Raw genomic sequence first — 16943 nt, 5'->3', positions numbered from 1 at the left:
AGAAACTCTAATGTTATTTGTGCTCAAAATTGAATTCATTTGTAAGATTAACTGCAGACTGTACCGATCAACCTCATCCATATATTTTCCATCCCACTTGACATTGGCGAAATAGATTGTGTTCAATTAGTACTACCAAAAAAACACGCAAAGAATTGAATTTGACACCTTTGCCTTTCTCAATAGAAAATAATTAAACTATTAAAAAAGTAGACTATTACGAATTGACAGATGACACTGACAGTTGTTTTGTTTGAATGATGTGAATTCCTGAATTGTGGATTTTTAGAATATAAAATTAATCATGGCTCTCAGAAAAGTATTTTTCCTGACACAGGCAGCCTGTTGTAAAACTGTGAAATTTCAAACTTCAAATTTATTAAGACAAAATGCGTGGCTTCTGTCAGCGAATTCCACAAGATATTTTTCTGATAATATAGGTTAGATTAATTTTAATAAATATCCTGTTATTAACAGATAAACTGAATTAACTATTAATTTGGTGAAAAATAAAAGTATTATAATTTACAAAACGTCTGCTTTTTCTGTTATTCTATTTTTAAATTTTATTTTTTTACATACTCCAATATAGTATTATATTACATTTAAAAAATGTTAGTGATCAATGAAAACGTCTTGAATTTTAATTAACTGAATTATTTTCATAGGAGATAAGAAAAAAGATGTTAAGGAAACTGAGAAAGTAGACATACTTGGTCGTTTTTTTCCACAATCACCTATGAGTGCTACAGATGAGCAAGAGGTTAAAAAAGAACAGGAAAAATTTGAACAAGAACAAAAAGAAAAATCCCAAGAGAATGAAAAAAGTTGGAGGAGGATGAAAATTGGGTAATTTAACTATTTATTTTCAAAAATAACTTTGATGATTTTTAAATGTTTATTTCCATAGGTCAACTAATTGTCAAATGTTATTATCTTTTACTGCTAAGCAAAAAGATTTGTACATTATTCATAATGCTTTTAATCTGTGGGTTATGTACACACACTATATTTGTGTTTCTGACATATACATTCCCTTAACATAAATTACGCCTGTGAAAAATTAAGTGAAGTTAGCCTAGACTTACAAACCATTGGACAAAAATAATAAATGAATATTGAACTTTTAACATTTTATTATTTTTATTGATAAGTTAGACAACAATAATTAAAGTGAATGCATACAGTTTTGCAGTGTTTGGTGGAGCAATGACAGTAATGGGTGGATGTATGGTTATTGAAATGGGAGCACCACGGCGAGATGATGATGGCAAACCTATTGAGGATGAATTCTCACCATTGCCGTTGCCATTGCAATACCTACGTCGAACATGGAAAGAACTTACATTTTATGAAAAGGTATCTAGTTGGCAGTGAGCTTTGTATATATTTATGAATTTGTTTTTGTCTTGGTATATTGGATTCTATATTAAGAATTTAAGACATATTAACCATTACTAGCTATTGTCTAAAACTAGGATGCATGTGACACGAAATTTTGTAGGTTGCAGCTTTTTTGTATAAATTTGAAACAATATAAATATGCAAAAATATTAAGTACCTTTATGTTTCCATGGCCCAAAAATAAATCTGGGCTAGAGCAGGGCTTTTTCAGCCTTGATCTAAAATTAATATAATTGAATAATCAACTCTGAAATAATGTAAGAATGTGTATTATCTACAAGCTTAAATATTTTTTGATACTTAGAAAATATTTTTTAGATGATAAAAGAGCCTTCTCGTGAGAAGCTTCTGCCAGATCCATTGCCAGCTCCCTACCAACCCACTTACACACTTGTGCTGGAGTTTACTGATGTGCTAGTTCATCCTGATTGGTCCTACCAGACTGGATGGAGGTATGCTATTGAAAGGCATTTTAATAAACTTATAGTTTGTTATACTAAAATTTGCAATACAGTATTAGATCATGCATATTACCTGTAATGAAGGCATTATTTAAAATATTATTTTTATCAAACAATGGTCTACTTATTTTTTCTACATAATTTGGTCTTTACATTATTTTCCACCTTTTATGATTTGTACTACATAATTACAAGTTTAGCTTTATAGTTTATAAAGATATGCTAATAACAGAGCTGAGTTTTTTGCAGACTTACTGTCCTTAGGAAAAATAAGATCTCAAACATAAGAACAATTATTTACATCTTTTTTGTGGCCAAACATTTACTGGAAGTAGAATTGTAAAATTACGAATCACATAAATATAATTGTATTGATATACTCGTCTAACTACTTATTACACAATATATTATTACAAAGTTCTCTGGCATAGACCCTAGACCAGACTTAGACGAAACCAGACAACTCTAACATAGTTTTTTGGCTTGCTGTCATACTTTATCTAAAATGAAAGACAATTAGATGAGAATAATCCAATTTTATTACTTTTTACTAATTTTTACATAATAATATGCTGCTACTAAAGATAATATTTTTTAATCTAAACTGTTTGACGCGCAGTTCTGATCTGTTTATTATATTTTCATCTCACTGAGACCATCAGCTTAGTTTGGCTTACATAATCTATTGACATTGCAGAATTATTTTGTATAGGTTCAAAGTATAATATATTAAGATTTTACAAACATTTATATCAGTACATATCTTGTAGAATATGTATTGGGGGCTGGGGCTTGAAATGGGCTTAGCTTACAGAATAAAAATTAAGTTCTTTAATAAAATATACTTAATATAAAATATTGTTACAGATTCAAAAAGCGTCCAGGTGTAGACCAATTTTTGCAAACTGTTGCTAATTCTGATTATGAAGTTGTTATTTTCACATCAGAGAATGTTTTCATGATCTGGCCAGTATTGGACAAGCTTGATCCAGAGAATAAAATGATTTCATACAGACTCTTCAGGGATTCCACACATTTTATAGACGGTGTTCATGTGAAAAATCTGGAAGGACTTAACAGAGATTTGTCTAAGGTAAACCTATTTTTGAGTAAAAACATAATCTTACAGGCTTGGAATCTGGCATTATTGTTATTTTTTTGAAGATACTTTATATTTGACAAAAATGTTTTTTTACCACAGGTGATAGTGGTGGATTGGAATAAAATGGCTACAAAATTCCAACCAGAAAATGCGCTCATCTTAAATAAATGGAAAGGTGCCGACGATGACACCGCATTGCTCGATTTAGCAAATCTATTACAAAGTAATTATCCCATTTTAATATTAATGTTATTAATGCTAAAATTATTATGCTTCACTAAATAATTTTTATTTGTAAGAAATTAATTTTGAACTGAATATGTTTTATGCACACCCAATTTTATAAATAAATATCTCAATGTAAATAATTGCATCTCAGCGATCGCAATGTCGAACGTGGCGGACGTGCGTGAGGTGCTGCGCTACTACAGCCAGTTCGAAGACCCCATAGCCGCTTTCCGAGACAACCAGCGCCGACTTATGGAGCAGATGGCGGAGCGCGAGCGAGACCGCTCCGACACTCCACTCACCGGCTCCTGGCTGCGACCCTTCACGCGCCGCTAGCTCTTCGGTTTGTGACGTCATGTGCACACACGTACACGTACTGTGAGTGTACTGAAATCGTTGATGGAAACTACTCCATGGATTCATTAAACTCGAGTATTTTATGTATATAGTATGTATGATATAAAATGATAAACAAAAATATTAACTTATTTTTCTTTGCAGTTTCTGGAACAGAGGAATCCTGAGTAGTAAAAAATATTCAAGTCATCTTGCAGCTTCATATATAAATACTACATTATTATTATGTAATTATATTATTTGGATCTCTCCCTGCCATTCTCTGCATTTGAGTTTACTATTTATTATAAAAATTATAACTATGTCCTGTTAACACAAAAAAAAAAACTATTTTCTTTTCTTTTAACTACTAATAAGACAATGCCAAATGAATATAATTTCCGTACTTAGAGGATATGCCAATGCTTGTTTAATGATTTAAGTGCGTGAATGTCTGTTGATGTGAAACTGATTAGTTACTACTTGCTAATATTACTGGCTTAGTTTTTAGGTAGGAATTATAGACTTGCTAATGAAAGTTATTGTTTTATTTTGTAAATACAATAAATACATGAGTATAAAAATTTACGCTGACTATCATTTACTATTAGAGTAATGCTTAAGCATAAAAAAACCTATGAAATTTATTATAACTAAGTTAGGAAATGGTTTCTTCATCCTCAGAAAAATATAATTTTAGAGCCATGGAGGACTCGTCGACGACAGTTTCATTTGGGGCCTTTACCCAAGCCTCTTGAAGACCACTGTCAATTTCTTCATTATCAAACACATCTTTTATATCCTCTTCATTGAATCTCTTTTTTGCTATGACTAGACCGTCCACTTCTAACACATCAGATACTTTCAATTGTTTCCATACACTTGCAATATTTTCGATAGAGGAAACTTCGAATTCTTTATTCTCTAGCTTAAAGGGCTCGCTCCAGCTGTGTAAACTTTGAGCACTATCATCATCAATAAATAATTCCATATGTTCTGGAAATAATGTGTGACAAGATATATCTCCCAATGAGTTCTGCATGAGAATGTCATATTTTTCTCCTTGTTCCATTATTAGTACACCAGTTATAGCAGTACATAGCCTAGCATCTATAGGATTATAGAAATCATGGCATAACATTTTTTGTTTAGCATTATTAAGAGTGTTTAATATGCTAGGGGGGCGAAAAGGTACAGTAACACCTCCGGAATAAGTTTCTTTAATTAATCTATCATTATAATTAGGTACTAAACACATATCCTCACACCATTGACTACCAAGACATATAATGTCTTTATTCATTTCGAAGTTGCAATAAGATAAATATGTTGGCACACTTTCCATACCGTGGGTCCATCTTTGCACAACTTTTGAATTGGAAGATTGATAGAATCTTAGGTCCATTAAGAAGAGATGATGATCTGTAGCAAAATACAATGAGGATGTACCTTCAAAATGTCTTGCTAAACAAATATCGTTACATGCAATCTCGTCTGTTATACTTCTTACATCTTTCCAAACATAGACATGATCATTAGATCGTTTATCGTAAATTGAAATTGAATTTCTTTTTACATGTGTATAGAAACCTCTACCAGAGCCTATTACAGTATTCCAATTATCAATTGATGATGTGCTTTTACATTTTAAATCAACACTCCTTGCTTTTAATCTGTCCAGATTGATAATTTTCAATCTATTATCCAATGTTGTAACATATAGTATGTTCTTATGATGATTATCAAAAGTAATGCTACAATATGGTAATTCTGAGTAAGAACATTTTACTTTTTCTATTTTTATTTGAAAATCGTCTGAAATTATTTTTAGTATGATGATCTTATATTTTGTTCTGAGTGCAATAATATTTTGTGAACAAATAGTTTCAAATATGAAGTTATCTTCACCACAATCAAAAGAAGCTATATGTTCAGGATTTATAAGTAGCTCATTTTTGTTAAACTCTGATAAATCTGAAATCAATTATTGTTATTAATATTTACCTTCTAAAACAATAAAATTGATATATTTTAAAGTATTAACACATAGTTTTAGATCTAAAGTGCTAAGGACTTCATGAATTTCTGTAATTTTATGCTGGGCAAGTTTTTTAATGAAAAATAATGATATGTATATATACATAGACTATTTCATACTTACAAACTAAAGTGAATTCACTGTGGAGCAAATAATCTACCCAATCAATGCAGACAATCTGCAGGTTTCCATTTCCAGCATAATACCAATTATATGAACTATTAAAATAAGTATCTGGATCACTGTCCAGGTGAGCTGCCATTTCTACAATGTGCTTTGGACATTGCACAACTTCTTCATTCAAACTCTCATACTTTTGCATCATGTTACTGAAAGCTGAGAAATGGTTTTTTATTTAAAGTGTATTATGGACATAATTAATTTATATGTATTAACATATAAATTATTTTGTATTTGGCCCATATCATTTGCAAGTAGTAAATTTTGTTAAAATAGCAAATTTCATTATTCATTTACCCTTTTTATTTACCAATGACCATGTAACATGTAAATGTAATGTAATTTTGTAACATATTTTTACTTAGTTTCAATGAATTTATAATTTTACACACACACACATATAACCATCAAACTGATTAAAACAAAGCACTAAATCCAAAAAAGACATTAAAAAGTACAATATTTGATTATGAAAAAATAAGAATGAAGCACAAACCCCACATTCTTAGTAAGGACTTTATAACAAATATTTTTTTAAATAGTACCATGGCAACAAATAAGCCAATATCTTAATATTTATACATGCAAAAAATTTACATTACATTACATTTTTTACATTAGCAGCCTGTAAATTTCCTACTGCTGGGCTAAGGCCTCCTCTCCCTTTGAGGAGAAGGTTTGGAGCATATTCCACCACACTGCCCCAATGCATGTTGATGGAATACACATGTGGCAGAATTTTGTTGAAATTAGACACACGCAGGTTTCCTCACAATGTTTTCCTTCACCGCCGAACACAAGATGAATTATAAACACAAATTAAGCACTTGAAATTCAGTGGTGCTTGCCTGGGTTTGAACTCGAAATCATCGGTTAAGATGCACGCGTTCTAACCACTGGGCCATCTTATTCATCCACTTACTCGCTGTTAATTTAAGATTGCGACATCCTCGCTGCCATTCAACTTTATTTTTCATAAGATCAGTAACTGGATCAGTTTTCTGTATATTCTTTATTTTCGTTATCATTTTTGGAGGTAAGCATTTATATGGAAATGTTTCAAAATAATCGACATTTAGGTCTCCATCCCAGTCGTCATCGAAACTGTTTAATGGGTAACCAGGAACAACAAAGTGGTAATTTTGTAATGCCTTCTGAGTAGTGTGTCTCTGTTTCACATTGTGACAATAAAACGTATAGGCCTGAGTATTCTTTTGCTGTAATTCGTCCAAAATCTTTTTCACGGGAGCTGTATTATCTATGTTATCAGCTGTGAATTCAACCACTTGCTTTTTCCGCTTGAATAAAACAAAATTTATTACACTTGTTAAGAGATTTTTAAACACACATTTTTTATTTTACATTAGTATTATAAAAGGTAAATAGAATTAGATAAAATTTATAGTATACCTTTGGTACCTTGATTTTTGCAGCCATATTTAATAAAACTTATTACATTAATTTAGCGCTTTAATCTTATGATGTCAGTTGCTAATCCCATAGAAAAACAGTATACATTATACATGGGTTGTTTTGTTTACAATTTAACATTTTTACTTTTAAAGTGACATTGTATCGGTAGTCATTAAACATGTGCTTTTGACATTGACATGATAGTATGTTATTGTTCATTTCTCTTCCTCTTAGAACAGTCAAGGGTATTGCATCAAACAGCCGAACATTCATTGATTTGTACTTTGTAAGTTACGAGTATTAAACCACCCGATTGTGGTATTGCAGAGTTTACCCCACTGATAATTATAATAAAAATGATGAAGAGGAAGTACACATTGTAAAAAAAATAAATATACTATAAAAGCAAATTCAAATCAAGCAACTGCAGAACCTTTATTTTCTAATGAATATTTAGGGTAAAGTTGCGCGACTAGCTCTCTTTTGGAAGACAAATATCGTATTGATATCGGCTGAAATAGCCCAGAGTAGAAACAGGACCGTAAACCGTGTATATATTTTGTTTTTGAAAACTCCTTTTAAAAATACATTTATTTGTTGGGAGTATTTAATTCAATCTATTGTGCTCTTTTAATATGTAAGTATTTAAGTTGATGTATTTTTATGACACCTTTGATCTTATTTTTGGTATCTTTCTATTATTGGTCCATCCCAAAAATAGAAAGATACCTGAAGCACGACATTAATAAAATATCTTGTAATATATGTACTTATTATACTTTACTTTACAAATATACCAGAGATCGTGATTTTTTTCGTATTTGCTTGTCAATTATGTTACATAATAATTAAAAACCAACATTTGTCCTTGTACTAGGTATATTCTAAGGTAAAAGATTTCACATATATTTTTTTTAAATTACAGTTATCTGATCAACAAAATTACTTATCAATCTTCAGTCAGTCCACTAATTCTTAAAGCGTTTATATAACTGTTAATCTCAGAATTATACATGTTTATGTTTTAAGCAACGATTTGAGGCGATTTAACGTAAATTAAAAAGTTACCGAAAGATAGCTTTCAAATTCTACTTTAAGGTAATATTTAAAATATTTATCAATATAAAGCGAAGCAAGTAGAGTATTTTAGATAAAATAGTAAATATGCAATTGCTAACAAACAAATTAACAATAAAAGAAGAATTAAATAATTAAATTATATTTCAAAACAAAAATGTGTACGTGTATTATAAATTCACGAATGAGATATAATATCGGGAATCGTTAAGGCAGCGAAAACAGTAAACACAAGGATTGAATATACTGTAACCAACACATCTCTTTTCATTCTTAGCAGAGGATTGAATTCTTGAAGCGTATTAAAACTTTTATCATGTATATTTGCTTCCGGACTAGTTTTCTTGTTAGGGATTACTTGTACGCGAGACGCTTGCAGAATATTCTTCGTTTTATTTGTTTTTTTAATATTTTCTTCTAATTTTTCTCTCTTACATATTGATGAGGTGAGTGATTGAGTTTTGTTTACATACGGCCAAGTTTTAATATTATTAAATGTAGAATTTGAATACAATACGTGGCAATCAGAAAATGAACATACAGTCTCAATAGATGTCTTGTTAACCATAGCAATTAAAGAACTTATATGGGTACTACGATTAACTTTACTAGGAAAAAATCGAGATGGAACATCTGTAAATGTGTGCATGATTTGTTTAAGTGACTTTTGAACATTTATTTCTTTATCAACGAGCAGAGCTTGAATATCATTCACATTGTTGTTTTTAATATCTTGAGTGAATTTATATTTATGTAAGTAATCATCAACATTGGATTGCAAATACAATGAAAAATTGCTGGGGTGTATATAACGTTGATTTTCAAGAGAAGAAATAGAAATAGAATCTTTTACACTTTGATCTAAAGAATTGTCTAGGGCACCTGCTTTGTTAAGAATTATTTTTAGTTCTTTGTTATCGCCACACGTGTCGTTGTCGTTCACGGCTGTAACCAAATTTGATTGGCAAGTAGTTATCTTTTTAATTTCATTTAAAAGCCGTACAAGTAAATCCAGCGACGTGGAATTATTAATACTGTCGCAATTTTTTGTTCTTACATCATCAGATTCGATTTTATCACCTTTTTGCTTAATTTCTGGCTGTCCGGTATTCTCATTTAGCAAATTAGAAGATTCTTTTGAACATCCCATGTTAACATTACACGAATCAATACCTTGATCAGTATTCTGTTTCAAGCTTTGTCGTTCATTATTTTCCTTATAAAAGTCAACACTTTTGTCCACCCAACTATTATTTTTAGACGTTGTTATTTGCAAACTAGTTGCAAAATCTTTATTTTCCAAAATATTACTTTTACTACTTAATTTATTTTTAAAAAAATTATATGAGGGGAAAACATAACCTACGGTTGCTATTTGCATAGGTAAAATATTTATTGAATCAGGGGATACAACGGGAAGCATATCGAATTTTGGTATAATGTCAGTTTGAGAGAAGTTTAGTTTTTGCGATATTTTTGACTTTACAATTAAAGAGCCTGCGTCCCCAGAGTGTAGAAGAAATACCTGCTGCATAGATTGTTTAGGCGTTAAAGTCAAATTTTTTAACCTCAACCGTTTTTGAAACGTTCCATTAGACATTTGACGATATAAGGCATTTTCTAGTTTTTGTAAAACATTGTATGAGTTACGTTCTTCCGAACTCTGGATGTTAACATCGTCATTTTTAGTTTGATCTATTTTAACATTGTTATATTCTTTCGAAACACACTCCACAGCTGTAACGATATTTTTGTCTTCAAATATATCAACAAGATAATCGGTTGATATTGTTGTGCTCCGTTTTGATAAGTGCTCAACTGACTCCACCTTTTCATCCTTATCTGTTTCAGATGGATTCTCCTTATATTCAGAAAAAGGGGGCAAAACCAGTGAATGCGGAATTATCTTAGCATTTACCATTTTATGCAATTTATTTCCAAGACTTGTAGATTCTTCTTCAATAGGAGATGATGTCAAGGACGCTGTAGAACAAAAATCAGAAAAGAATATAATTAAAATTATGGTTGGAATGATAAATACTATTTATTAATGTAAGAAGTGATCAATCTTAAGGGAAATCACCCAACTAAAATTAGCAAACAGAGGTGCAGTCTTTATCACAGCCCGACCTGGGATTTGAACCCAGATACTGAGAATTAGTGGCCTACTAGACCAACGACACAGTCAATATTTGAAGTATTGGAGCAATGTAAAAACTTTACTTAAATCATCTGAACCAATATTTGAGTGTGTTTTAACTGCTGCACACCTTCGCACTTCGCAAATAAGTTAGCTCATTGAAGACAAAGAGTTCATTAGACATTAAAGATTTTGTTCAACCTAACGAAGACTGAAGAAGAAGTTTATATGGAAATCTTTTTCGAATGGATATCTCTCCCTCTCATGTAGAGAATTATTCCGTTAATTTTATTTATTTATTTAAAATCTTGTCGGAGGCTGAGTATACTATAATTTCTGTTAACGTAACTAATGACGCAGCGTGGGTAGGCCCCCCACAAGGTGGTCCGACGACCTTCACGGTCGCGGGAAGCCGTTGATTGCGGGCTGCACAAGACCGGTCGTTGTGGCGATCTTTGGGGGAGGCCTATGTCCAGCAGTGGACGTCCTTCGACTGAGAGATGAGATGAACTAATGAAGTAAAAAATATTTATACGAGAAACAAATGTGTCTTTATCAGAAAAAGTGTCCATTCTTGGTCATGTTTTAATGTTCTATATAAACATATATTGGTGCACTGTTAAGTACTGTTAAATACTGAATACTGATGCCTTATCAAAGACATTAATATCTTAATTTGTTCCCGTAAAAGACTAATTAACTAGCTTCATGTGGATAGAATAAGGGTCTACATGGAAATGTTTATATTGAAGAACAAAGAACAACATAGTGAAAACAACAAACAGCAACGAATACTAACTAGTTTTTTTATCAATAATATATTCTCACGGTATAATATATAATAATTAATGTTATTAGCTGTTTTTTATTTGTCAGCACAACTTTTTATTAATTTCGACAATTCTTGGGAGGAACCCAATCAAAATTTATTCTTTCAAAGAGTTGGAGTAGTAAGTAACGTTTTTATACATGAAGGTTTATTTAATTCTTTAAAAAAATTGTATTAAAGTTACGTTAAATACGTTAAATTAAGTTTTCAGCCAAAGAATCTGATATATATGTATATAATAGTCTTTGGATATAATATCATTTTGTTTTTTCTAATTGGATCTTTTGATAGGTTGAAAATAAATAACCCGGCAAAAACATTATGTCACTTACATCATGATATGAATAATTTAATGATGGTGGTGTTCATGAAAAAATATATAGAGTTTGTTGCAATAATTTTATTGAACTTTAGTTTTATTTAATCAATTTCTTCCCACTACACCTGTAACGCAAATTAAATGTACAGAAGATTTTAGGACATACAATTATAAGATGAACATTGCTTTTCGTTTGTCGGGTATAAACACTGGCTAGAGTTTGTGTAAAAATATTGTATCAATACGCCAAAGTTAAGAGTTACTTACCAATATCAATATCAAGAGGTATCAGAGGAACTCGAGACTTATGTACAATGTTTTTATTGCCTTGATTTCGTGTTGATAAAACTCGTTCAAAATGACTTTTTACATATGTTTCCACAGCTACCATGTTTTTATTTCTAAAATAAAATATGTATATTAACACTTGCTCAACCAGTGTTCATGATAAAGAATTCCTTTTAATTTTGTATTTGACTGCTACTTTGAGTAGGTATGTAGTATTGAAATTAAAAATCCTATAAGCAGATTTCTTACAATAAATTAGTAGCATTTTTATCGTTACAGTTATTAGGTAATCTATTCGCTGACATCGTTGGGCTTTTTTCATTTCTCACTGGACTCTTATAGTGTGCTCGTCGAGGTTTCTCTGTAATAATGTCATAATTATCAAAGTACTCATTAAAAGTTTTATAGTGATCATGATAAGATATGTATGACTTTAGGGAAAAATTCACCTTTACGCACCTAAAGATGGTCCATTTTTTTTTATTTCTTTTGTTAGTCTTTGTTCTATTTCGATACCCTCTCTGTGTTTATTTTTGTAATTTGTTCTCTTAGGTTTTTCGTGAACTAATACGGAAGCTATTGGTGACTTTTGTACTTTAGGTATTGTATTTCTACTATATCTATTTTGAAAATCGTCATGATGAGCTTTAACATAAGATCTCTTCGGCTGCGCTAAATTGTCTATTCTGGAGGATAAAATCGGTCGTTTTGAAGGACCTCGTACAGCCTCTCCTCTCATTTCCTTAACTTCATCAATAATATCGGCTAATTTCTTTTTATGCACAGTTTTTTCTTCTCCTGGCTTTAGATGAGATATTGTCAAATCTTTTGTCGGACTAAGTGGTTTAAAAAAACGAGAATTGCCTTGCTCACTGCGCTTTATATTTTTTTCCTCACATGATGCTACTTTTAATCCAAACCGACGTGACGTGGCGGTAATATTGTCATTCTTTTTAAGTGACTTGACTTCTTTACCATTTTTATATCTTGTTTTTTGGACACTATCAAATTCATGGAGTAATTGAGAAATAGCTCTTAAAGGATTATCAGCAAGTTTAGAGTCAACCTTTTTGTTTACTTTCTTTGTTTTATGATCTATTTGCTCCACCTTATCAGTTTGAAATTTTGAACTAATAACCACTTTAGGAACAATCGTAGCACTAGTTTCAGTTTTCTTGGTTGGAAATTTTCTTTGTGCTTCAAATACATAATTTCTATTTTCGTTTCCAAAACTACTGGGATTAGAAGACGTGAACTGAAGTTTAAAACTAGTTCCACTTTCATTTTCTTGTATTGTAACATTTTCCATACCTTCAGATATCACTTCTTTTTCTTGAATATTATTCATAATTTGAATGTCATTTTGTTTGTTTTCAAGTGATATTGGAGACACAGTTATTTTTTTCATCAAATCATATATTTTATCGATACTTTTTCTACACTCAACAGACATAGTAATATTTTTACACTTTTCAATTCTATTACTATCATTTTGTTTTGGTGTATTACTGGGTACTAACACTTCCGTAAAATGTGGTGATAACTGGCAACTATTTTGTTTATTCACATATTCAGGTGAATTTTCGAGTCTATTAATAAAACAAGTTGTTAAAATGTATACTATAACAAAAAATATTCAAAACACAAGTAAATATTTTACTTACAAAGTATTTTGGTGTAAGCTTGATGTAGTATCCGTGCCGCTAAAGTCTGTTGTAGATAGATTTATAAAATTTCTAAACCCAGAAAGCTTAGCACCAACATCACTTGATAATACCGATGTAGATGGTGTTAAAATTTCAATTGTATCATCTTCATCATTATTTTGTTTCATTTGTAAGTACATTATTTCTGTATCTGCATCATCTAAATAGTAACTTCGATTAATATATTTTTGACCATTTTTACCTAATGATAGTGTGGATTGTGCTTTTTTATATTCTTCATGACATTCTTCAATGTCTAAGGTTAGATTAGGGTCTTTTTCTTGCTCATTAATAACATTTTTATTAAAATTTTTATTTGCAATATTATTATGTCCATATATTGAATTATAAAAAGATTTATTTGTAATCGATAATTTTGTAACAGAATTCGAAGATTGGGCCATTACAGCACCTTTAACAAATTTGTGTTTCGTTATTTTGCAACTTTCATTCATAGCTAACTTTTTCTTTTCTCTTCTTTCTCGGATTTCTAAGAGTCTCTTTCTCTTTCTCTCATCTAAAACAAATGATTTATTTTCATACGGTGATTTTATTCTAATTCTCGTAGGAGACCTTTTTTTCTTAATGGAATGATCTTCGTTCTCTTCTAACACTGAAGATTGTATATTTAATCGATGCATAGCACGACCTAGCTCATCAGAAGGTGTTAAAGAACACCTCATATCTGATTTGAACTTGCTATCATTACGTGAAGAAAATACGTAGTCTAATTCTGTATTGATGTTTCTCGCATTCTTTACTCTGTCATTTTCTTGGATGATGGAATTATCATTATCATCTAACTCAATAATTTTTAGATTTTCTTCTTTGTTACTTTCTATTTCCTTAAGACGTAAGGCAACATAGTTGTGTACACGAGATTCTGAAAATATGCAAAATTAAATATAAATACCCTTTTATGTTAACAACTTTTCTACGTAACGTGTACTCATATTTACCTTTTCTTGCAAGAGATGGTCTAATTGATTGCAAAACTATAACGGAATTAATATTACGATTCATGTGCCCAGTCTCAGATCGTTGTAAATTTACCAAGATATCCACACTTGATTTTTCTCTAATCACATGAGTGACGCGATTGTTTGTTCTTTTGCAACTTAAAGTGAGATTATCCGTACAACGCTTGGTAAATAGCTTGTAAGAACCGCATAATAATTTTGGTATTTCTACAATTATTTTTTTCTCCAATATTTTTGACAGACATCTAATATCCATTTCTGAATGTACTATTTCATCCCAAGTAAAGAATACTTGGTCGCTACATTTTCCCACAATTGGCAATGGGCTATTGTCGGTACTTGATAAAGGTATATGTTTATTATTTTTATTTGTTTTATTGATAAATTCTTCTTTAACTTCTCTCCACTTCTCTTTTACTCTGTCAGTTAAGTAATCCCCGTTACTTATACGCTTTAACTGTTCTATGGTATTTTGAACATAATTGATTATATTGTCCATATAAAAGTTATAGTTTTCTTCGACGCGTTTACAACAAATGTAATCTAATAATGACATAGGAAGAACTGCACTATCGGACTGTTTAGAAGCAGTCATTGCATGTAAGCTTTGTAATTGTTCTTTAATAAATGGATCATTAAATAGAAAATGTTTTTCGTATTCATTAGAAAAATTTGATGTTTTCATGTGTTGATTACCAAATTTTTGGCAAAGTGAATTTTCAAATGAAGGTATGTTACTCAAAAGATCTATTCTCTCATTGTTTATAGCAAATATATTTTTTAAATCCTCATTGCTATAAAGTTCACAAACATCAGAATCTTCAGAGTCAGGATCATCATTGTATATTACTGTTTCTACATATTGATTTGATGCTTTATTAATGGTGCTGGATATCAGTTTTGTACCCACATCTATATTTTCATATAGAATAACTAAATCGCGTGCTTCACTTTTCAACACTGTAAATAATTTTACTATTCAAATCAATTTAACAAAATAGAAATAAATTAGTATTATAATCTCTTAGTTCCGTGTCTTAGTTGAGTGATAAAGCTTTAGATGTATGTTAGCGGGATGTCAGGAATACAGCAAATAATTAAAAATTACTAATTAACTATTTCTATATCTCATTGTCTTTTATTAGTTGTTGTTGGTGCTGTTCTCCTCCAATCTACAGAATCAGTTTTATTATTTTATATTGCCTGGAGACCAAAATAAAATCGAACCCCAATTGAGAATCGATTTTAATTATGTCCTCAGTTAATATACAGCTCGATTTATAAAGAACCTATAAATACAATTTGTGCTAACCGTTCAAATTATGAGGATTATTTTGGGTCATAATGTCGTACAGTTCATTTGCTGTCTGATATTCTTCCAAATTGTGGCCTTTATCAACGGTACCGTTCTCGTTGACACTTTCGTCTTCTTCTTTAACACGATTTATTAACATGACTGTGAACACATAGATTTAACGAAAAAAAAAAACATAATATGTTAGTTTTAGCGAAAATATAAAATATTTCTATAAAACACAAATGCCTAAATCGTCTACAAAATTGTAAATTTTAAATGAACATGTTTATCGAATTTGAATTTTTGACAACATAATCAAATGTAGAATGTTAAATTTTTATAGTTCTCTAATTATTATAATCTGTAAAGGTTTTATAGAATATGACTTTTAAGGCATTTCATAAACTTTGCAAACAATCTTAGAAGTTTACTTGAATAATACGAGGTTCCATAAGGATGTATGTAGCTACATTCCATACTGCCTTAATGGCACAAAGGTGCAGATTTAGCAGTCAAATACCGGGTCGGACCGATAAAATTTTACTAGATTTTTCAGCCCAAGTTTAGAAGTTGGCGGTGTAAACACTCGGAAACCACATAGTCATTGGTACCTGTACACTTTTGTCGTGTCAGATAGATGTCCCGACTGATCGCGAGTGATGATATAGAGAGTGCATGCATACATTTGACATAATACTGTAATGTATATAATGTCCTGAGCAGTTAGCTAATCTTTCTTGAAAATGGGCGCCGTGACCGATATCGGTCAGGACATCGTCGTCATTTTGCTTGGTACCTACGTCATAGAAAACTATTATAATTTATTTATTTAATTATTATTTAGGAAAGTGTACAATAACACAATAATGAACACAACAAACACATAATCCAATTAATTATCCATTAGTAAACAATATAGTATTAAAAGTGCGAAAAGCACAAGTTAATATAAATTCGAAAAAAATTAAATAGATAAATAAAAATTCAAGCAAACACAAATATTAAGAAAAAATTGTTTAGTTATATAAAATTAGGTACTGTAAATTAATCATTGTTAGGATAGATTTAACGCAATTATAAACTTTTTCTTTTTTTTCCTCTTTAATGGAATTCACATCTCTTGTTTGTGAGACGTATTTGGCCAA

At 30.6% G+C, this 16943-nt stretch overlaps 3 protein-coding genes across 5 annotated transcripts; 1 reads left to right on the top strand and 2 right to left on the bottom strand.

The window, feature by feature from the left end:
• The first annotated feature begins 230 nt into the window (after positions 1-230).
• On the top strand, positions 231-4117 carry LOC113398793 (mitochondrial import inner membrane translocase subunit TIM50-C-like). 3 transcript variants are annotated; one of them, XM_026637697.2, is made up of 8 exons: positions 231-440; positions 672-849; positions 1188-1359; positions 1723-1856; positions 2733-2958; positions 3067-3190; positions 3347-3538; positions 3697-4117. In XM_026637697.2, exons 1-7 carry the CDS (start codon positions 305-307, stop codon positions 3529-3531), a joined length of 1155 nt encoding a protein of 384 aa, XP_026493482.1. In that variant the 5' UTR covers positions 231-304; the 3' UTR covers positions 3532-3538; positions 3697-4117. The 3 variants fall into 3 exon arrangements, with proteins under 3 accessions (XP_026493482.1, XP_026493480.1, XP_064072980.1); XM_026637695.2 differs by having other exon boundaries at positions 669-849; XM_064216910.1 differs by having other exon boundaries at positions 669-849; positions 3347-3573.
• On the bottom strand, positions 4062-7317 carry LOC113398791 (uncharacterized). Its single transcript, XM_026637693.2, has 4 exons — positions 7160-7317; positions 6672-7047; positions 5693-5905; positions 4062-5505 (listed from the first exon to the last, which is right to left on the bottom strand). The coding sequence occupies exons 1-4, from the start codon at positions 7184-7186 to the stop codon at positions 4190-4192; spliced, it is 1932 nt and encodes a 643-aa protein (XP_026493478.2). The 5' UTR covers positions 7187-7317; the 3' UTR covers positions 4062-4189.
• Positions 7318-8413: 1096 nt separating this feature from the next.
• LOC113398741 (reticulocyte-binding protein homolog 1-like) lies at positions 8414-16093 on the bottom strand. The gene is made up of 7 exons (XM_064216962.1): positions 15814-16093; positions 14481-15461; positions 13480-14404; positions 12275-13404; positions 12065-12176; positions 11795-11928; positions 8414-10222 (listed from the first exon to the last, which is right to left on the bottom strand). The coding sequence occupies exons 1-7, from the start codon at positions 15953-15955 to the stop codon at positions 8418-8420; spliced, it is 5229 nt and encodes a 1742-aa protein (XP_064073032.1). The 5' UTR covers positions 15956-16093; the 3' UTR covers positions 8414-8417.
• Positions 16094-16943: the final 850 nt, after the last annotated feature.

Source organism: Vanessa tameamea, chromosome 14 (assembly GCF_037043105.1).
Source record: "Vanessa tameamea isolate UH-Manoa-2023 chromosome 14, ilVanTame1 primary haplotype, whole genome shotgun sequence".
Classification (NCBI taxonomy): Eukaryota; Metazoa; Arthropoda; class Insecta; order Lepidoptera; family Nymphalidae; genus Vanessa; species Vanessa tameamea.
This window is presented reverse-complemented; position numbering and strand designations above follow the sequence as displayed.

What these genes read in the sequence shown, in the direction of transcription:
- LOC113398793 (XM_026637695.2), top strand. Translation starts at nt 305, where the DNA reads ATGGCTCTCAGAAAAGTATTTTTCCTGACACAGGCAGCCTGTTGTAAA. An exon ending in ATATTTTTCTGATAATATAG is followed by an intron (nt 441 to 668) that starts GTTAGATTAATT and finishes TTATTTTCATAG; the next exon opens with GAGATAAGAAAAAAGATGTT. An exon ending in TGGAGGAGGATGAAAATTGG is followed by an intron (nt 850 to 1,187) that starts GTAATTTAACTA and finishes GAATGCATACAG; the next exon opens with TTTTGCAGTGTTTGGTGGAG.
- LOC113398791 (XM_026637693.2), bottom strand. Translation starts at nt 7,186, where the DNA reads ATGGCTGCAAAAATCAAGGTACCAAAG. An exon ending in CAAAAATCAAGGTACCAAAG is followed by an intron (nt 7,048 to 7,159) that starts GTATACTATAAA and finishes GTTTTATTCAAG; the next exon opens with CGGAAAAAGCAAGTGGTTGA. An exon ending in CAGTGAATTCACTTTAGTTT is followed by an intron (nt 5,506 to 5,692) that starts GTAAGTATGAAA and finishes AATTGATTTCAG; the next exon opens with ATTTATCAGAGTTTAACAAA.
- LOC113398741 (XM_064216962.1), bottom strand. Translation starts at nt 15,955, where the DNA reads ATGTTAATAAATCGTGTTAAAGAAGAAGACGAAAGTGTCAACGAGAAC. An exon ending in AGCTTACACCAAAATACTTT is followed by an intron (nt 13,405 to 13,479) that starts GTAAGTAAAATA and finishes TTTTATTAATAG; the next exon opens with ACTCGAAAATTCACCTGAAT. An exon ending in ACCTCTTGATATTGATATTG is followed by an intron (nt 10,223 to 11,794) that starts GTAAGTAACTCT and finishes TTTGTTCTACAG; the next exon opens with CGTCCTTGACATCATCTCCT.